This window comes from Tachysurus vachellii, chromosome 13 (assembly GCF_030014155.1).
Source record: "Tachysurus vachellii isolate PV-2020 chromosome 13, HZAU_Pvac_v1, whole genome shotgun sequence".
Taxonomy (NCBI): Eukaryota; Metazoa; Chordata; class Actinopteri; order Siluriformes; family Bagridae; genus Tachysurus; species Tachysurus vachellii.
Genome location: NC_083472.1, coordinates 13,812,501 through 13,835,105, shown reverse-complemented (window position 1 = coordinate 13,835,105; position 22,605 = coordinate 13,812,501). Strand labels below are relative to the sequence as shown.

At 36.9% G+C, this 22,605-nt stretch overlaps 2 protein-coding genes across 5 annotated transcripts; both read right to left on the bottom strand.

Annotated features, from left to right (window-relative positions):
• Nucleotides 1-258: 258 nt before the first annotated feature.
• lonrf1 (LON peptidase N-terminal domain and ring finger 1) lies at nucleotides 259-17,508 on the bottom strand. 4 transcript variants are annotated; one of them, XM_060885507.1, is made up of 12 exons: nucleotides 16,768-17,508; nucleotides 11,473-11,591; nucleotides 10,269-10,400; nucleotides 9,157-9,327; nucleotides 8,176-8,293; nucleotides 7,878-7,935; nucleotides 7,519-7,633; nucleotides 5,444-5,565; nucleotides 4,614-4,772; nucleotides 3,717-3,860; nucleotides 3,321-3,470; nucleotides 259-2,162 (listed from the first exon to the last, which is right to left on the bottom strand). In XM_060885507.1, exons 1-12 carry the CDS (start codon nucleotides 17,048-17,050, stop codon nucleotides 2,108-2,110), a joined length of 1,626 nt encoding a protein of 541 aa, XP_060741490.1. In that variant the 5' UTR covers nucleotides 17,051-17,508; the 3' UTR covers nucleotides 259-2,107. The 4 variants fall into 4 exon arrangements, with proteins under 4 accessions (XP_060741490.1, XP_060741488.1, XP_060741487.1 ...); XM_060885505.1 differs by having other exon boundaries at nucleotides 3,698-3,860; nucleotides 8,176-8,290; nucleotides 16,768-17,506; XM_060885504.1 differs by having other exon boundaries at nucleotides 3,698-3,860; nucleotides 16,768-17,505.
• Nucleotides 17,509-18,969: 1,461 nt separating this feature from the next.
• Nucleotides 18,970-20,975, bottom strand: med7 (mediator complex subunit 7). Its single transcript, XM_060884949.1, has 2 exons — nucleotides 20,862-20,975; nucleotides 18,970-19,966 (listed from the first exon to the last, which is right to left on the bottom strand). Exon 2 carries the CDS (start codon nucleotides 19,955-19,957, stop codon nucleotides 19,226-19,228), a length of 732 nt encoding a protein of 243 aa, XP_060740932.1. The 5' UTR covers nucleotides 19,958-19,966; nucleotides 20,862-20,975; the 3' UTR covers nucleotides 18,970-19,225.
• Between the last annotated feature and the right edge of the window lie 1,630 nt (nucleotides 20,976-22,605).

Below are 22,605 nucleotides of genomic sequence, written 5' to 3'. Positions count from 1 at the left end.
AAAACAGACTGGCTTATTAATGCAAAGATTAAGTCATCAATTTTGTTCATTTTTCTGGACAATGCAATAGAATATGCCCTATTCTTTGAAAAATTTAGTGATAAAACATCTCCATCTGGTGGCTGATCTGGTGTTTGTCAGCCATTTGGCATAATTTTAATAAATGCTAGAATAAAGCTAGCAAAATAAATAAAATAAATTTTACTTTAATATTATTTAGTAATCACATAATAATAATAACAATCATTCGCACATTAATAATACTCAATTTAATATTGCTTATTTTTATTCAGAAGAAAGGGTTTAAAACAAAATGAAAGATTAAAAATTTTCTCCAAAGCTGTCTGAAATCACATTTCTGCATGACTTGAACAAGCTTAATGAAATCTCTACTTAATGAAATCTTCACACTTGCTTGGCCCTCTCAGGCTGATCAAACTGAATTACATGTCTAACATTCATTTTTATTGCTATGGAATTAATATATAAAACATAATTTTGGAATCCCTTCACTAGTGACAAAAAATCCATCTTGCTGATAAAATGCATATAAAATGCACTAGAAGAAAAATGTGTTGATTAACAAATGTGTAAATAGTGATTGCAGATTTTCTTTTCTTTCTTTTTTTTTTTTACATCCAACACCAATCCAACACCTATCTATCACCCATTTATTATCCCTTTACCAGAACTTTAACACAGTACATTAACAGCATAAAAATAAATTGTTTTTAATTTAAGCTTATCTTCATTATCGAATGATGATTATGATAACAGTGATAATTATTATTATTTTTGATTTTTTTTTATTATCATTATTATCTGCTTACTCATTCAGTCTATTTACAAAGTACCAAACGTACATAATCTTACTCGTCCAGATTAAGACTTAAAACCCAAAGGCACAAATCCCTTTCAAGATGATGATGAGAAAACCACATACAGTAGACTGGCTCTTAAAAATATTCTGATGGCCACAAAATAACATGGACACAATCTTAGATAATCTTGTACCTCTACATATGAGTTCAGTGGCATTAATTCTCTCATCATTGATGCTCAGCCTAAATCCATTGTCTAAGCATAAATCCATTCAAACTGTTCAAAATAAATTATTTGATTCCTTATCACCATTATCACAATATTAATTTGCCTCGAGGTATTATTCAAATCACTATTTGAATTATGAGTATTAATCGGAAGCTCTAATTTTAAAATGGCATAAAGGATTTAACATGCTCATAACACACAGCCTTATTCAGCAGTATTAAAACTTCACACATTAGAATTTTACAGTTCAATTCTAATAAGAATGTCACGATCGCAACACATAGGATAGCATTCTTGCGGCAGGTGACAGCTGATCATCTGTCATTTTACAAAGGGCATCATATATTTGATTCAGGACTTCTACAATGATAGATGTACATACATAGTCAAGTTTATAGATTCATCAATATACAAGTATCAGTGATTAATTTGTGCTCTATACCTGTATGTATTTGTACAGTATAAATTAAAGGTATGCACAGCATTGTATATTTAATTCCACTAATGTAGTCTCTTAAAAAGAAATAAAGCGCATTCCTGAATTTATTTTATTATTTTTCACAGTAATCATTTTTTTCACCTGCTCATAGAGTAAGTTATTTTGCTTAAATATATAAGCAAATGCCATGCCAAATCCCAATATGCTAATAATCAGAATTGCATTTCTGTGTCCTAAAGGCGTCATATCCAAAAATGTCCTATCTGTACTAATTTATGCCGAATCCCTGTGCACACCTCTAGCCTAAATTATCTACTGTTTTAAACTTAATTGCTCAGGTAAACAACAATGGAAGTCGAACCAAACCATTGTAGTTGGAAACTAAATATAGTGTACAAAAATACCCAGACATATTGCACAAATAATTACCAGTCCAGCATGAATGTGCTCTAAGGCAGTGAAAAAAGGACAAAGCCCTGAATGTGTGTGTGTGTGTGTACCGCATGCGTGCATGTGTGTTGTCCTATCTCTGAGAAAAGTACTCCAATACAATACGCAGATGTCCCAATCGGTCCTTCAGGGTGGTAAGGGACAGAACTGTTGTCTGGTAAGCTGGATCTAACTGAAGCACAGACAGAAGCCACCAGCACCACACAGGACCATCAGAAGATGCCTGAGACAAAAATTAATATACTGTAATTACTTATGAGTAATGAAGAAAGATGGAGTAAAGTACTTTTTGTGATCAGGGCAGAAAGCAGAAAACAAAGCCTAAGATCGCTGCAGTATAAATTCTTTATATGAATTCTTCTGACTTATGAATGGCAAAAATAGATAAGAATGACTGGCTTAGACTGAATACATTCTGCAATTCTGTATTCTGCAATATCCAGATCCTTTAATTTCTTTAAAAAAATCGATTTCTCTGCAAAGCCAAAAATAGACACCTTGTTCAAGCCTATAACATAGTTTCACTTAATACTTGAACATCCCTCAAGATACTAGACATGCATTATAGTCAGGAGAAGTTGTTTATCCTTTCTTTTTTGTGCCAGTAACAGTAAAATGAACTTCCCCTGGTGGAATGAACAGCTGTGTCACTGGCTCAGATGAAGACCCACTTCACTTAAATGGCATAACCTTGGCATTTTTTGTGTATGTCCTCTAACAGGGCTTTAGGTTGATAGTATTTTTAGATCATGACCTACCTGTACTAGTATATATGATTGATAAAAATTACAAAATGTATCTCTAAGTCACTCTGGATAAGAGTGTCTGTGTTTTGTACAAATGTGTGCAAGTTCAGTACAGTGGCATTCTGACATTTCATTTTTAATATTACACAAATATAACCTGCATTATCCATCCTGTAAAACATTTCAAATCAATATTTTGTGGTAGCATCATAAAAGGTGAGACTGGAATAACTGTTAGCATTTTTTTACTTTGAATGCCAACTGCCCAAAATCCACAATCACAGCTGGCAAGCAGATAAATGTACCAACACTGAGTTAATCAAAAAAAAAAATAATAATAATAAATAAAATACATTAAATGAGAAAATGATCAGTGATAAATATATAAAGAATATCAGAAAATCAAAGGCCAGTTCAAAAGCATATAATTTCCACTTAGTCCAACAAAAAAACTTCCTTTTTTAACCAACATTTAAATCCAGATCAAATAATTTAGTCTGTATTTAATGATCATTTGGGAACATTAACCTGATTATGCTGATGTAGGAGATCATAATTTGTGTTATATGGGTCAGGGGTATGTGAAATAGCAAAGGAAATTTGTTTTAAGCAATTTTATACATGCATGTTCGAACCTGAATGTTATCCTCTCTCTCAGGCATGTCTCCATGCTGTTGGTTGATCTGCTCCCGGATGCGGCTGTTGAGTCTTTGGTACCACTCCCTGGCCTGCTGATACACACTGTCATGGAGGCATTGCAGCATTTCAAGCTCAGCATCATCTGCCTATATTTAGCCCAACATACACAAACACAGACATTATTCATAAATGGACAGTAGAACAGCAACAAGATACCTAAAATGACTTTCTCTCTGCTGTTACTGAAAGCATTACTGCTTACAGATCCTGAAATAAATTAAATCATGAACCCAGATCAAATCTGACTCAATGCCAGCTTGCATAGTATTAGCTTATAAATTAAGCTCTGCTGTGAAACACTCTAAAAGCAGACCTTATGGTCTTGTAGGTACTCAATGTCAGCTGTTTGGTAGCCATCCCGCTGGCCTCTCTGAAGCACACGGAATCGACTTCCTCCCACTGTGTTCACATAAGAGCGGCCATCAGCGAGCACATTTTGGTCCAGAATCTCCAGCATACAGCCATAATCTGCAAACCTGAGAATCCCAAATACAGCAAGCCAGACATGTTTTGACTGAGGCGTCATTTTGTATTGACCTCATTATTAAAATCATAATCACATTTATTGGAACTTTAATGAAATACCACAAGAGAGTTATGACAGGTAAGAGCTTCTTGATATCTCAATAAAACTAAAAAACACATTTATTAAATAAATCTTTCAGCGACACAATAATCTTAATTTCAGTTTCCTAATAAAACAGAAACTATAAACACCATTTTAATAGACACATAAATACAACACACAAACACACACAAGTACAAAAGCTAGTTCCAGACCACTAATTTTGTTGGTCAAGAAGTGTTCCAAAAGTGAGTTTAGTATAACGGCACTCGAACATTTCATAATGTGCATCACCTATTACTCACTGCTTATTTGTATTTACTAAAGTTACTACAGAATTGTTAATAACATCAACGGCTACTTTTCAAGAATAGAAGTTTTGGCTTAAAATACAAAAGCTCATCAGCTGAAGAAAAAAAGAATAAGGGAATCTTGTTTATAGAACTGTTGAATAAATGCAATATTACATTCGCAATCATGCTTGTACTGAACATTGACATGCCTGTTATTACCTACAGTACTTGGCAGTACTTAGAGTTGGCTCATACTACCCGCACTCTAACTCATGCGTTATTGTTTCAATATAGATTTTAAGATATTCAGAATTTAATGTTACAATAACAACCGTCTCTGTATCTTTTCCCATTGAAAAAGCACTACTTACCCTTTCCCATGCTCATAGCTGCACATGCCAAATTTCTTGGTGCCAGTCTCTATACATCTGCGCATCATCAGCCTGTAGCGTGGCTCAAAAACATGCAGTGGGCATGGGATACCGGGGTAGGCCACAGTACACACAAAGATTGGGATGTCTTTGGTCAAACTGGACAAGAAGAATTTATGAACAGAAGGTCAAAAGAAGGTGAAGAATAACAGAAAAATACTTTTGATTACAGTTTTTAAAATTGAACAATAAATCAATGTTTTATTATTTTTTAATCATTTGCCTGGTTTTCTATTTAGAAAAAAAACACACATTCAAAATGACAGGCATCATTCTACATTGGCTATAAAAAATATTTCACCTTACTGTCACTTATCTACATCAGCTGAGGAAAAAAAACTTTGGAATGACTTGGTAAGGGCTGTGCACAGGAGATTCCCTTCACAATTTAATAGAGCTAAAACATTTGTGCAAGGGTGAGTGGAATCAATTTGCTAAATCAAGATGTGATAAAGTGTTAGACACTTTCCCAAAGAAACTAAGTGCTCTGTTACAAGCAAAAGGTGCTTTAACACAGTAGGAGTTAAGGGATGAGCACAATTGTGCAACTGAGTTGTTTAAGTTAGAATTTTTTTTTGCTTTTCCTTTTCCCCAATAAAACATTCTCTGTCCATTTTGTTTTGCAACTTAATGTTCCTGGTTGAAGGTGGAAAAAGATCTGATGTAATTTAAATCTTTGTTTAAGATTAAATAATTTTTTTTTGACTTTATGACTTTTTATATGCACTATTATGCATCTTATATGACTGTAGTATTGTGTCAAGACTCACTTGGAAAGCTCAGCCATCTCTGTATCATGCACTTGTTTCCTTTCAGCCAGCTGCTGGGGGAAGAGGCGGGTCATAATCTCCTGCAGTAGAATCGTGGGGTTGTACTTCCTTTTCTTGAAATACTAGAACAGGAAGTGAAAAATAAATTTTTATTATCTTAGATAATAGAAAAAGGGGATGATTGGTAATCCAATCATTTCATAATAAATGTGCATTATTTTTACTTATCCATGAGAGGCCAATCCTCTACGTATAATGTTGCACTGAAAACAGCAAATTCTAAAGCACTATATAAAATCTACAAACACAACATTCATCCCAAGTAGCTAAATGTAAAAAAAAAGGATGTTCAAGGCTTTAATCATAAATTGTTTTGAAAGGCTGGTACTCTCCCACCTTGGGAGAAAAACATGCTTGCCCTACACTGGACCCATATCACTTTGCATATAACTCAACAGTTCAACTGAAGATGCCACTGAATCAGTTCTCCACTCTGCCCTGACTCACATGGACAGTAACAACAGATACATCAGGATGCTATTTATTGATTTCTGCCTTCAATGCTGTGGTTCCATACAAACTGATCTCCAAGCTCAGTAATCTTGGCAACAGCCCCTCCCTCTGTAACTGGACCCTGGACTTTCTCAAAAACAGATAACAATTTGTTAGGATCAGTGTTCACACTTCCTCCATCCTCACCTTAAACACTGGTGTACCTCAGGGCTGTGTGCTGAACCCAATCCTCTACTCCCTTTTTACCCATGACTGCATTCCTGTGCAAGGCTCTAATTCCATAATCAAGTTTTCAGATGATACCATGGTGGTCAGGCTGGTCAGTGGTAATGATGATACAGATTACAGAGATGAGGTTCAGCACCTAGCAGTGTGGTGTGCCAACAACAACCTTGCACTCAACACCCAGACCACCGGCAAACTAAAAAGGACCATGCACACACTTCCATCCACATTAATAGAGCTGAAAATGGAGCGTGTGACTAGATTCAAGTTCCACTGTGTCCAACTCTCTGAGGATCTTTCCTGGGCCATCAACACATCCATTCTAATCAAAAAGGTGCAACAGCACCTTTATTTATTTAGGAAACTAAGGGAAGCTTACATGTCCCCCCACATCATGCTGAACTTATACCAGTGCACTATTGAAAGCATTCTTAGTGACACCCGCCCAATAAATCACTGGTTTTGACTACCCTCTCTCAAAGACATTCACCACAAACGCTGCCTAAGTAGAGTAAGAAGTATTCTCAAAGACCCTTCTCACTCCAACCGTGTATTATTTACTCCTCTACTATTTACTTTCTTTTCCTCAGCTCTTAGCCTACTGAACTCTAATCTCAAATGCTGAACATTTGCACTGTTAAGTCCACTGCCTACAGAAATATACCCTATCGATATATCTCACTCTGTTGAAGTACCACCTGTGTTATACTTGGTCATTTGTACCTTATGTAATATTTACAGTATCTGCATTGAGCTGGTCTCTGCTTCTCTACCTCACTATTTCAACTCTGTTAAATAATGTGTGTATATATATATATATATAACACCCAGAATCTAGTACTGGACCTCACCCTCCATCTTCACTTTTTTTCGTGCACAACCTTTTTTTGCACTGATACTTTAACTGTGGACTGTCACTTTAACTCTGGACTTGCACAGCACAATGCCACTTTATATACACCATACTGCACATGGACACTTTAAGGACAATCACAAAACCATTTTAATTTGTACTGCCAATACAATGCATTTATGTAAATTTTAACATATATTTTCAGATATTTTATATAGTTTATACTTTTTATTTATCTACCTCCTTTTTATTTTTATCCTTAATTCCATTCCTTTTTATGCTTGAATACAGGACAGACATTTGATTTGATTGTATGTATGTATGTATGTATGTATGTATGTATGTATGTATGTATGTATATATATATATTAAAAAAACATTTATTTATATACATTTGTAATTGCATTTCTGGTTAGATATTTTTTATTTACCTTTCACTTTTTACTTTAATCTAATCTAATCTTTAAGATTGCATGAGACTCACTTCCTGTAGTGCTTGTTTACACAGTGGACAGCGAAGATTATGGTCAAGACTTCTCTCAATACAGTTCTTGCAGAATGTGTGCCCACATGGTGTTGTAACCGGATCATAGAACAGCCTGAGGGCCAACAACCATGTAAAAGAGACCACAAAATACAAGGCATAAATAATGTTTTCTACATCATACATTTAAAATACATAATAATAGCAGTATGCCATGTCAGTAAACATATACATTAACATGTGACAATGACAATAAGGAAATTATTACTGCAGTGAATAATATATTAACTAATCAATGCCAAGACTGCAGTGGCAATACTTCCAGACTTCAGGGTATTTTGGCCTATAGATGCACTGACCTAATGCAGAGGGGGCACTCAAAGTCAGACACTGACAGGGGTGATGTCTCCTGGTCTGCTACAAGAGGAAAGAACATCAAGTCAACTCTGGTTTCCTCATAATACTAAACATGTAGACAATGAAACTGTAGGCTGTTCTAGCAAATATGATGAAGGTTTAACATGACTTTAGGTACAAAATTCTGCTCACATTTCTTATTTTTATGCATGCACTTCTCTTTAAAATCCAGTGGAGTGAAGTGATGTGAATTACTGAATGACAGTGTAAAGTGACTGTACAATCCATATATACACCCACCTCTCATCTGTATTTCCTTCTTCTTTAACATCTGCTCCTTATTCTCCTGGGCTGTGCAAATGAAAGACACAGGCTGGCACTCAGTACTGGAGTTGTGCTTGACATGAGATGTAGTCTGCTGGAGATGAGAAGCAAGACACCAGGGTTGTATGTATAAAGTCACAAAAGGTAAAAATTTGTTCTTAAGTGACAAATTTGCTCTCTGCCCATGGCAAAACCAATCCTGATATACGACTTATATATAAAAAAAAACAGTAGTTATACAGTTTGGAATTAACAAACATTTTCATTCATCTGTGGAGAGGTGGATGCACGTTCAGGTGAACAATACTCAAAACAATAATAGCAATAGTCCAAAACATGAGGCAAAATCTTGGAACAGGCAGAAGTCAGGCGATCAGCAAACAGAGTATGCAAGGGCAGGCAAGATCAAAACAATCAAGAATGAAAAAAAAACCTAAACTGTGAACACAAACAAAAGACATTGTATTGACAGACCATTTCAATAACTGAATGAGTACTTTGTGGAGATTACAAGACACGAAAGGTTGTAAATAGAAAAACTAATCAAAGATAAAACATAATGGTTGAGAGTAGTCAGGACACATTATGGTCAAACATTGAAAATAAAGAGGGAGAGACAAGAAATGAATTAAAAACAAAATACATGTGGCAATTGAAACAAAACAAACACATGAAAACATGGAACAAAGCTGACATGAGCACCGTAATGCTATAGGTTGATCTGCATACTGTGTATCTCGGCTCGCAGCATTCAAAACGTCGGGAAAATTCATGACCATATTAAATAAGTGCTTACATAAAAAGATTTTGTATTTTTCGTATTTTAGATTCTCATATTATTTTCTAAATATCATATTATTATGACAATGGCATTATGATGAGTACAACAGAACTGGCACAAACTGCTGTACAGTACATTCACATCCAAATGGTAAAACAGACGTCAGGCCTTTTTACCTGCTCACAAGGAAACTTGTCCTCCATCTGCTTCCAGGGTAACTTCAGGCCCTCGGTGGGGGGAGAACCAAAGGTATCAGTTTGAGAACTGCAGTCTCGAAGATAATCACCCACAGTTTGCAAGATCTGGGGCACCTCCTCTGGTGTGACCATGCCCTCCATCTCCAAGATCTGAACATCAACAAAAGAAAGCCAATATAAATCAAAATCAAATAATGAGAAATTTTTGACAAATTACTGTTTCGCTACTGGCAGAATAATGTAAGAATAAAATAAAGATGAAGTAAAATAAATATTGAAAAATTAAGCAAAATGAATGTACAACTAAAATATGCATAATAAATACATAATATAAATAGTAATCCTATACGATACCCTATACACATGATATTGTATACTTACACATGATACAAGTCATGAGGCATCTCTCTCTCTCTCTCTCTCTCTCTCTCTCTCTCCCTCCCTCCCTCCCTCGGTCCATAGCTATTCAAGGTGCAAGAACTACAGTATATAAGGTTGCAGTTGTATACAGTGTAAGGGTTATGTATACAGTATTTTCCAGAGAAGAGTTCTTTCAGATGCGGTATTATCTACAGATATTGTGTCCAGTGAATAAAATGGTAAATGTACAATGATGCATAGTTAAAAAGACTAGATTAGAGTTCTAGGTTGTATAATTTGATGGCTGCTGGGAGAAATGACCTGTATACATGTTACTTCCAGCAGGCTACTCTGTCCCTGTAGTGCTTTACTGAGTGGACAGGAGGGAGTCTTCATGATCACTGACACCTTTGCCAGCATCCTCATCTTTACCACCATCTACACTGTGTCCAGTTTAGTCCCCTGGATTTTATTGACCTTTCAAATGATTTTTTTCATTGTGTAAATATACTTTTATAGCAGGAAATATGAAACAGGTGCTGAGAAAGTATCATATATTGCCTGTATAGAAAGAATGTGTAGTACACGACTGAAAATGATACAAGTTTCATTTATTATTTCTCTAGAATATCAGTATATCCACTGATCAAACTTTCCATGATTTACCGCCGTTTGTGAAATACAAACTCTTTTGGTTTGTTTTCTTTTGTCTGTGTTATAACATTATTTACCTCCCATACCTTCCTAATCTGGTTCTTAGAAGCAGCAAATTCAGGCTGCTGTTTTAGACAGTGATGAAATTGCATAAGAGCTTCGGTCAGTCTCCCCATCTCCAGCAGCACATTCCCTCTTTGGAAGAATGCCTAAGCATGTGGGAAAATGGTCACAAGAGGGCAGACAAAGAAGACTTGACAGAGAAATGCATAAGAAGTCATGCATATAACACATTACACTACAATATAGAATTACTAAAACACAGATAAGCTGTCCACATAAAGACGTTTTGGAGTTAGATGAAGAACAATACATTTAAAACGTGTATGATTTACTAAATGATGTTTCTCATCAACAATTTTAAATCTACCAAAATTTTGTTATAAAAAGCAGTTCATAAGCATTGACAAGCTGATGGCAGCACAACAGCAAAGTTAACCTTCATGCGTAATTCATTCATCAGAACAAACCTAGGCTTCCTGTATCAGACCTGTCATAACCTCTCACTCAAATTAACACTCCCATATCATACATTTGGTATCTGATGTATTTCCACATTTGTGTACAAAACAGCATACATTATGTACAAAAACCTAATAATTAATTAATTAAATAAATAATTTATATTTAAATTAACAGTTTCCAACCTCTCCTACTCCCTCCTAAACAGACTAAACTACACTACGCATGCTGCTCTGGGTTCAAATAAAGGTAGGACAAATCTAGTCATCGGCAAAAAATAAACATCAGATGCTCATTTTAAATATGTGAGTCCTTGTTACTTGTTTGTGTCCTAATAGCCAGTTGGTGTTACTTTTTCATTTTAATAACTGCTACATAGCTCAACATGAGTGGGTGAGGTTAGACAGCTAGGAAGTGAAAGGGTGGAGAAATTTTAACTTGTTCAGTTCTGTGATGTCTAAGAAGACTAATGAAACTGGTTGTTTTATATCTCCTTCATTAAAGGGTGGGGGATTTATGTTCTCATTATTGAGAATGAGAATTAGTAGTTGAATGTTTGTAGGATTTCCAACCTCAATGATTGACAAATTTCAAGCTTAATATGTGAAACTACATCAAGCTCTACCTGTACATAGACTTCCATCGGGATATAGTCATGTCAGATTATACATTCAGCTAAGTGTTTACCAAATGCAGAATACACTAAAAGTAAACCCAACAACCCAAATATTTCCACAGAGAACACTCTGATGTTTTTACCTCAGCCCAGTTTGGCCTGGCACAACACAAATCTTCCAGGTCACGAAGAGCTTCAGAAAAGCACCGGAGCCCTATGTTGGCTTCTGCCTTCCATGCTTTCAGACTCAAATCAACAGGATCTGCAGAAAACAGTGTGCATAATTAGAGACAAATAATAGCAAGAAATTTCTGTTTAGATTGTTTTAGTTTTGAGTGTTAAATATTATTCAAAGTGACAGCAGGCACCTAAAGGCACATGTAATCATATTGTCAATTGCGTAGTCTTGCAGTGATCATCCCACACCTTTACTAACAGAAGAGAATCACTGCTGACAACCTACAGCACACACCGTCTTTTATTTGGAGTTGGAATTCTTAAGCAATGTATATATTAGATTCAATTCAGTTCAATTTATTGGTGTAGAGCTTTTAACAATTCACATTGTCTCAAAGCAGCTTTACAGAAGTATAGAAACAATAAAAAAAGGAAAGTTTAAAGTTTATAATTAAGTTACTATATATCTCTAACATCTATCCATAATCCATAATGCTCATCCATAATGAGCAAGCCAGAGGCGACAGTGACAAGGAAAAGCTCTCTGAGATAATATGAGGAAGAGAACTTGAGAGGAACCAGACTTAGAAGGAAAAGTACTGTATATGCTGTATGTACATAAAAGAGGATGCAGTTAAACATACAAAACAAGATTACACAAGCAGTGAAATAAACACAGGGCATGAACAAGGACATGCAGAGCTCCGCCTATAACTGGGTAATAAAATAAGCTTTTCATGTGTGTGCGGTATAAGACAGGCCTGACCACTGGAAAATTGTACATGCATGCATAATAATCAGTTCTGCAATCATCATGCTCCCACACATATTTTAACAATTTACAGTAAATTGACATTAAAATCAGTTCAACAAGGTTTAAAGCAGCCCAACAGATGAGCTGATTAAAGCAACGATATAATTAGGTTTGGAACTCATATACTGTACATCGCCCGACTGATTCTTTCTGGTGTTTCAAAACTTTACAGGCTTTTTTATATGATATTTCATTATAATAAAATTTAATTATTATAAAAAAATCATTTTTAAAGCTATAGATTCACAGATTAATAGTTCACATGATTGCAAAGAGCCCTGAAACCTAATTTACTGGCAGAAGAAATGTGGTATTGGTGTCCCTTCAAACACCCATAACTGTAATAAATGTCAAATGTGTCTCTTAATTTGTTTGATTCTATTTCATTTCCAGAGAGTTTGTTATGGTAAGAAATAGAATAAGGAATCAGGTATTTCTCCCCATTTTGTTGTGTATTCACGTGAAATAAGAAGGCAATACACCAAGTACCAAACAGGTTTCTTTACTGAACATTAGCCACATGTGCAACTCCACTTCTTCTCTCATCTGCTACCTTCCTAGATATCACACACTAGCTCCATCTAGTGTACATCTATTAATTAGCAATGTAATAAGAACACAACATCTCCCCCTTACTTTATTTGTTTCCCTCAGCAATTACAGTAAACATTGTTTAACAGTAAATTTTTTTTCAGATTAAAGAAAACAGAACAATTTCTACCAATGTCTATTGACAACCACATATAGCATGAATAGTTCCGTGAACATCCTTTCAGTTTAAAACAACAACTTGTCTAAATTAAACTTCGATATTATTCCATTTCACCATCACTTTCTTCTTTTCTACTATGGCAGTTTGTTACATAGTCCTTCAACCATGCTGGTTTCCTTCTACAACGCCCCTCTAACTGGTTGTTACTACTTTCAAGTGGCGCAGTAGTGGATTGTTCAGAGTGTTCAGGAACCTGTGCAAAGTCTGTGTTCAGTGGTGCCAGATGAGATATGTCCCAAGTTCGTCCATCACTTAGCTCAAAACTATGTGTCCCCTTCTGTCTAACAACCTGCATGGGGTTGCTAAATTTTGATTTCCCTTTTCTTACATGCACAGGTTTCCTCACCCGTACAAAGTCACCTTCCTTGAGTCCCGGAGTCTTTGCTTTGCGCTTTGTATCCACGTATGCTTTCATTTTCCACTGGTTTTGCATCACTTTTGTTTTCAACTTGAAGCAGATTTGACGTTAGACAGGGCAGTACAAGTGGCTGTTCAAGTGGAAAATGCCATGGCTAATGCAAGTGAATTTACAAAACCTGCCGACTTACCAGTTCAACGGCTATATGTTAGAAAAAAGAAACGACCATGCGTAGAACCACACAAGGTAAAACCCAGACCCAATGTTATCGCTGTGATTCCAGTTGCCATTTAGCAAATTCCAAGCAGTGCCCTGCTTTGAATAAGACGTGTAAATCATGTGGTAAAATGGGACATTTTGCAAAAGTGTGTCGTTCTGGATGGAGACAGGACATCAGAGAAATTGCAGTTCCTGAACTGACTGTTTTGTACATGACTAACACGTTGGCTGCAAACAAAATTGTGTGTGACATTGAAATGGGTACATATTCTGGTACTACGATGCAAGAACTAATTGTTGATACTGGATCATCCGTATCTTTGCTTCCAGAACATATATATAAGCAATACTTTTCTGAACTACCCTTTGAACATTCAGATGTGCGTCTTGTCACATATTCAAAAGATGACCTTCCAGTGCTGGGATGTATTAAGACGTCTGCACGACATGGCGAACATTCAGTACCTGCCACATTCTATATTGTGAAAAGTGGAAACGCACTTATGGGTATGGACTTAATATATTCCTTAAATTTGTGCATATCAGGAAATAAAGTACTCACCTCCAAACAGCGAGTGCAACAAGTGTCTCATACTGCCACGCCATCCATTGGCTGTGCAAAGAACTTTGTACACAAAGTAAAGATGCATGAAAATTTTATTCCTGTGCAGCAGAAGCTACGCAGGCTACCTTTTGCTGTACGGGATGCTGTGTCTACAGAGCTGAACCGCCTATTAGCAGCAGATACAGTATTATTGAAAGAGTGGATGCTTCGCCTTGGGTTTCGCCCATCGTTGTTACTCAGAAAAAATCTGGAGACAGCAGGATGTGTGTGGATCTCCGGGAACCCAACAAAGCAATCATTGTGGACAGCTACCCCATTCCACACATTGAAGAACTCTTTTCACAGTTGAGAGGTGCTGTTATGTTTTCTACAATCGATCTGGCTTACCATCAGGTACCACTACATGAGGACAGTAGGGACCTCACTTGCCTTTATAACACATGATGGTTTGTTTCGTTTCAAGAGAGTTTGCTACGGATTAGCATCAGCTCCAGCGGCGTTTCAAAAATTGATGTCTACTATTCTCAGGGGTGTTACAGGTGTTCAGTGTTATCTGGATGACATAATTGTGTTTGGTGACTCTGGCCATGATACTATGATTACTAGCCATGATGCTCACCTAAAAATAGTGCTGCACAATCTACAAGAAGCGGGTCTGCATTTAAATGGGAAGAAATGTACGTTTCGCCAAGAGAAGCTCACATTTCTGGGACATACTATCTCCAACGAAGGACTGATGCCAGATCACAGTCACTTGGATGCAATACGTAATGCTCCACCATCTTCGGATGCGTCCACACTCAGATCATTTCTAGGTCTCACCGCTTGGTATGCTAAATTCATTCCAAACTACGCAGCAGTTGTTGAGCCTATGAGAGATGCTCTTAGAGGAAATTCTAATTTTGCAGGGACTAATAAAGCACACAAAAGTTTCCAGGAAGTAAAAGAACTGATTGCACAGAGCCCTACATTGGCTTTATTTGATCCTGCTTTGCCCACGATTGTTACTAGGGATGCCTCAGATTACGGCATAGGTGGCATCCTGACTCAGCTTCATCCAGATAAGTCAGAAAGGACAGTGGCTTTTGCTTCCAGAACCTTGACATCTGCGGAAAGGAAATATTCTGTGGTTGAAAAAGAAGCTCTTGCTTGTGTGTGGGTCATTGAGCGTTGGAGAACATACCTGTGGGGCAAACATTTCAACTTAAGATCTGACCACCAAGCCCTAACATCTCAGGACACTGTAAGTATGTAGGAGGAAGATGAACCGCCATCCTCGTCGCCAATTTGTTGTGTATTCACGTGAAATAAGAAGGCAATACACAGAGTACCAAACAGGTTTCTTTACTGAACATTAGCCACATGTGTAACTCCACTTCTTCTCTCATCTGCTACCTTCCTAGCTATCACACACTAGCGCCATCTAGTGTACATCTATTAATTAGCAATGTAATAAGAACACAACACATTTCTGTTTAAAACCAGTTAGCTTCTCTCTGAACATAGGGATATCATAGTGAGAGTACCAGAGTTAGGAGTGGATATGTTTTTTTATAAGATAAAATGTCATTTTTACCCTAATTTTAGCATCTAAATATCTGTGGTACTATCAAAAAAGTGTTTCATATCATTACTAATATTTCAAGAATTAGTTAATTGTAGATCATGGCTTTAATAATTAATTTTAAAAAAATCATGCCAGCACTGCTCCTAGGCATCTATGCAAAATACCTTATTGTGTTACACCTCAGTTTAAGTGTACTGAGATATATATATATACACACACACACACACACACACACACACACACACACACACATACATATCTCCAACCAAAAAATAACCACTTGAGCTACCACTGCCAGAAAATGAACTGATCTTGCTGTTCCAATACTTTCAAAGAACATTGTAAATAGTATTATAAGCTGTTACTGAGTATTGACAAATTTGGTTTTCCAATTATTAAATAATTATAAAATTATTGCTCTTATGCCACTTTCAGACCTAACAAAATGTCTATTTTGCATACAAGTCTTCTGGATTGTCTGAATTAGTAAATCATTTTGAATGCATGGCCAGAGTTTTCGGATTCCAGATACAGCTCTTGATAAAATTCACTTCTTCTGCATATGCATGCAAACTCAAGTCAATAAAATATCGTAAGCATAAATCAGGATAATCTGCTTTGTGTCAAACAACTTCGTTAGGTTTATATCCACCATGTTCATTTACTTACGTCACACTTACATATCTTAACGTAATATAGTAGCGCTATAACACACCATGAGGTGTAAGTGTACTTTTCATGTGTACGATGAGCGGTATGACACGTGACTTCGTGAACAGCGCGACAGGCGTGCGCATGCGCACACGAGAGCATCCAGCTGATCTTATCCCCTACAGGGCAGATAACGTTGGTTCAATCCTGCCTCATTATTTAACAACCATGTCGGAATATTTACGGTAGAAAACGTTGTTGGTTTAGTTTGGTGTTATTCAATTCAATGTTGCCATGTCTCACACTAATCCTTACCTATCTTTAGCAGTGCTTTTGTAAAGTCTCCAGCCACCAGACTCTCCTGTATTTCAGATCTCGTCTTGGTTTCCTCAGGGCAGTATTTCTCAATGATACAGAAGAGCAAAACGTTGTTTTTTATGTTTTTTGCGTCCCTTTGCTTTAGCCTTTCCATGCAGACTGGACATCTGGACGGTACACAGACTCCCATAATGCACCTGCGGCAGAACGAGTGACCGCAGCTCATCGTCACTGGTTCAAACAGAAGAAACAGGCATATAGGACAATCCAGATGCTCCATGTCCCACGTATCTTACATGTAACAGCACTGTGAAATATGAACGTCTGCAGTCCTTTCTAACAGCACCCAGGAGGCGCCGGTGTGAGCAGCTTCAGATGGTTTCAGTTCAGGCAGCAATGTTGATCTACTGCCACGAGCTTCTCATGAGGGATTGTAGTAAGCAGAAAACACGACCTTTTCAACGCGGTATCGAGACTTTTTTTCTCTAATAAGTTAATCCCTGTTTCACACGATTGTCCAGAGTGCCATTCACATCTGTCTTTGTTTGGAAAAATAAATCTACGGTGAATAATAAGATCCTCACAGCTTCATCCAACATACCCTAAAATAACGATCTTATTAGCGATATAATATCTTTCTGTTGATATTTTATTACAATATCGACGTATTTTAACCTTCGCTGACCGCACAACAGTAAATTCTGAGCTATATTCTGACGCCGTAAGTTACATAAATAAAACCACGTGACGACGTGGCGCGGTTCCTATTGGCTAAGGGCTGCGCGTGCCGAAACGGTTTCATAACCTGACATTTTCATAACATGGTTTAATAACGTTCAAATCCCGTTTAACGAGTTTTTAACGAGTCCTAACTTAAGAAGAGGTGCATATAACCCTATATAACACTACAGTATAGTGTTATATAGGGTCAGGTATACAGTATTATCCAGACATGAGTTTTTATAGATATGCTATTATTTACATATGAGTTCTAGTTAACATATTGTGTCCATTGTAGATAGTGTGTGTGTCTTGCACATGCCACTATTTACCAACAGAACAGAAGTTTACAAACGGAAGTTTCAGGTCCTTCTAATTTAAATTTTTCTTCACACTTAAGTCTACCTGGGCTTTCAAACAGGATATCCAGCAGATCCAGGAAGTTAACTATGGATGTATATATTTAGCTTCTTCAGCTCTGACCTGTGGTCAAACTGCATTAGGTGCAGCCTCTCAATGCCCTGGTTTTGACTTCATGTAAAACCTTCATTAAAACATGCAAGCTCATCATCGTCCCCTCTGCAACAAGGCCAGGTCTTTTGCTATGTATTGATGATATTTGGGTTGAAAATTAAAAGATGAGTTGAAAATAATGAGTTGATAGAATAAGATTATTTGTAGATGTGTAAAACAACTTTAAAAAATCAGTCAACTTTTGTTTGAACCCACCTTTTTTATGTGATTGTAAAGTATTGTAAATTGATATCTAAAATATTGTAAAGTAACTGGCAGGTGTTTCTTGTTTTCCAGGTGAACCATGTTAGATTGATTATCTATAACAAACCTAATAACTATGAATATCTACTCTTGGTATGAGTCCTGGGTTTCACCTTTGAAGACGTATTTGCTGTTAAAAAGAATACAGCAACATGAAGACCAGAGAAAAGCAGGCCATTCTAAACCCAAGAATGTCCAGAAAAAAGAAAGAACCCATTGCTGTACCAACAACAAGGCACTGAAAAGGTTGGCTAAGAAACAGCAGTTGATGACAGATTCATCCTTAGAGGTCTGAAGGAAAAACCAAAACCAACATTTCAACCATCAAAACCAACTTCAAATTTTCAAAACCAATCATTAGTGCTACACAAACCTCCTCCACAGGGCAAAGCTGAAGGTAATACAATCAAACTTTAAAGAAGACTTCGAGAGCAGAAGTATTGAGGCAATACCACAAGATGCAATCCACTCATCAGCAGTAAGAATCTGAAGAATTGAAAATTGCTCTTGTTTTTGTCTTTTTTGCTCCCCCCCAAACCCTATACATAAACCCTATATAGACCATTTATATAATGTGATTGCAGTTATTTAAGTAGCACAGAGTTGTGGATAATCAGTAGCATGTATTACTATTTTAATTAAATTATACAGGTTTGTACAGATTAAAAAAAAACAGAGGCATACTTGCTATTATGAAAGTAATTATTAGTAAAACAAAGTTTTTATTAGAAACAAGAACCTGACAATTCCTGAAAACAAGGTAAAGGCATTGAAGTTGTAAACAAAATGAAAAAATACCGTATTTAAATTTATGATTTGTACAGAATTTGGAAAGACATTTTATAAGAAAAAACCTTCCCCTCCAAACATGAATAGCTTTGCTACTGACTGCTGCAACAGTTTTATCAATCTGATATTTACCCTAGAACAAAACAAAAGGAAAAAAAGGACGTTACTTTTACGTCATTTCATCAATGATTCTGCACATCATAGCATCTTTATCCCATACTTTTTCCTTTGTAGAAGTGGGTACATTTTTGTCTGGTTGTCCTACTATGCAGCTAACTCCAATTTCTTCCACATCCATGGGTTCAGTTTTTAGTCTAATATCCCCCCCTGAACCTGAAACCACCGCTCCAGCTATACCAGAGGTGTCAGGCTGGGGCAAATCATCAGGCAGTGAGGCAAGGCAGCCATGGATCATCTCAACAACACGTTCCAAGTGTTTCTGGAAGCGCTCAGCTGTCTCCAACCTCTGCCTCTTCTGTACTTCCATCATCACTCGCAGTGTCTCACGAGCCTGATGAGGTCGATACTCATTAATCAGGTGGTGCATGTGCACAAAAAGAAGTTTCATGTCCTCCAATTTCTCTTCACGCTTAATGCTGCCTGGGCTTTTGATCAGGATGTCCAGCAAGTCCAGGAAGTTAACTAGGATAGACATATTAAGCTTTTTCAACTCTCGTTTGTGGTCAAACTGCATTGGGTGCAGCCTTTCAATCCCCTGACTCTCCAGTGGCCGGATGATAAGGTCATCACACTGGAACAGATTGCCAAACATTGTGTAATTATCCCGAATGGGAGGAGGTGGTTTAGGGGCCAGTCCTTTCCGTACATTGTCATCTGTGTATTCTTTGAAGTACTGCATCGGTGGCAGCGGGAGGGCGCTGACCTGCTGCGGCTCACCCATTTTGAGGGTCTGACAAATACACAAGAGAAATTTAGACATTGGTTTTCTGACCCAAATCTGGGGTCAAACATACAACCTACTTCTAATCAGCTGCTGAAAAATGTAGATGGTATAGAATAATATATTAATAGAAATTTGACATGTGACAGCCCTAACGCAGAAATGTCAAGACCATTAACTCAGCTACTGACAAAATGTCATAATGATATGTAATTCATTAGCAAGCTAAAATGTGACAATCCCAATATTGATTTCACTGCAAAACATGCAAAAGAGATCAGTCCACCTTGTGTGATGTGTCCTGTTATGTAAACTGAGTTTGACAACATTTTAAACATTAAACTTTAACAGGCAGTGCTAAAGTTTTAAAAGTACAAGCCAACTAGTCCCAGACTGATATATAAACAACTTACCTCTTCGAGACATTGGACAAAAGCGTTATATTTATTTTGAAGTATTGTTACTGTTTACTAACCTGCGTAAAAAAGTTACGTTTGTAGATTTGCACTCTAATTTATACAACAGTATTTGAAAATATTACCCAAAACAACGTCATTACAATTTTTAAAGCAGCCCAGAGTCAGAAACTAATAATCACAAGTCTAATTCTCACATGAAACCTAACTTGCTAGCTAGCTAGCTTTGGACATAACTAACAAAAGATGTATAAATCCTTACTGTTATTAAAATATATAATTTATTCAGATTATAACACCCTACTTTGTGCTTTTAGAATGCTATTTGCACAACTAAACGGTTCTAAACCATGGTAATGGTAAAGTAGCTAGCATTAGCTAAGCGCATTCTTATTGTAAGACGATAACCTAGTCTCCATATCCATGGCTAGTTAGTTTAGTTGTAACTAAGACACCATATCGACATTTAAGTATAAATCAATACGTACCAAACCACTTTCCAGTTAATATGTGTATCACTTGCTAAAGCGTACAAGCAAACATAGGAACTCAACGCTTTCCTGTTCGCATTACGCGAGAGAAATGCTCGTATAACGGCCCCTCTGATTGGACAAAATGGTCTTAGAAACGGAAGATCTTATTGGTGGAAAATTGGTGCGTGTGTGTGTGTGTGTGTGTGTGTGTGTGTGTGTGTGTGTGTGTGTGTGTGTGTGTGTGTGTGTGTGTGAGTGTGTCTCGTAGTAAGCTGTGAGAAACGTACATACTGTATGTTTTCACACTAATAAATTACCTGATATGTTGGTATGTTTTATTACTTTGTTTATCATACTGCATATTTCCTTTCAGTAATGATAAATTGCATAACTTGCTATATTGCTATTATAATGACATATGTATATGCTTATATGTACAAGTGTTCCTAGATGTTCTAAATAATGCAATATTGTAGACCGGTTGTTGATGCAATGCAATACTGTGGGCACACACACACACATTACACTACCACAGTCCATCACAGTCGCTCACATTCGCACACACTTTTACACCGAAGTCACTGGTGGCATGTTTACGGAGAGTGGAAGAAATGGAAGAACTAGAACAAAATCAAAACTATGGGGAGACCTGGGCTGAAACTGAAGCGTTTCTCTCAGTCACCAACATGGAAATGAGCTGGGTTAAAATTATACTGTATCCAGCCACTAGAGGGCCTCAGAGACATTACACTTTGGAAACCATCTTACGACACCCACTTATACACTGTGTACAGTCATTGATCACACCACTACAACACAGAACCGTTAAAAACAAAAAAACGTCTATTACCCAGAAATAATTCAGAATTGCGATGTTTACAGTGTTTATATTTGTACTGGTAAGAAAAGGGCATACACTGCAGCTATTCGTTTTTACATATTATCACCTGTTCTTCCACTTAAAACCAGTGATGAATTGCTGAGCTCAAGTGATCATCACCAGCCTACAGTGAATAAATGCGTTATCCCGTTATACTAACACTTTTATTTTAGGGAACAAATGGTCGACAGTAGCTTGTGCAATTGTGCTTGGTGCCATCAACGCTCCTACTGCTATGTGGCATTCACTCAAAATCGAGAGCATCTCACTTCCCAGCTGAGGTACATATGTACATTCACATGGTTATCTTGTTTAACATAGACAGACAGATAGATAGAGAGACAGATAGATAGATCAATAGATAGATAGACAGACAGACAGACAGATAGATAGATAGATAGATAGATAGATAGATAGATAGATAGACAGACAGACAGACAGACAGACAGATATCTGCATGGGGTATGGGGGGGCTTATGTTTGGTACGTGCTGACCCTTTCTGTTAGATGCCCTTCTTCCTGGCTTTGCATGTAGCATAAACTAATCCAAGCATCTAAACCAGTGTAGACACTAAATGGTTCTTTGTTTGTAGTCCTGCTTTCTGGAGCTATTTTTTTAGTACTTACTAGTCAATCAGGCAACATATATGAATGTCAGTCAAGCAGAGGACCCTCTCACCTCAAGTTATTGGGCTTTAGTGCCTCCTAGCACCTATTATAATCAGTTTCTCTTAACACTGGAAGACTCTGAAAGTGGAGATCAAACTCGTTTGAGAGTTGATTAGCAATACTGCAGTTTGTTTAGGAATGCATGGTGTGATATTTTAACTGTAATAAAACACGTAGCAAGAGTATGACTGCATTCCATACATTATATTT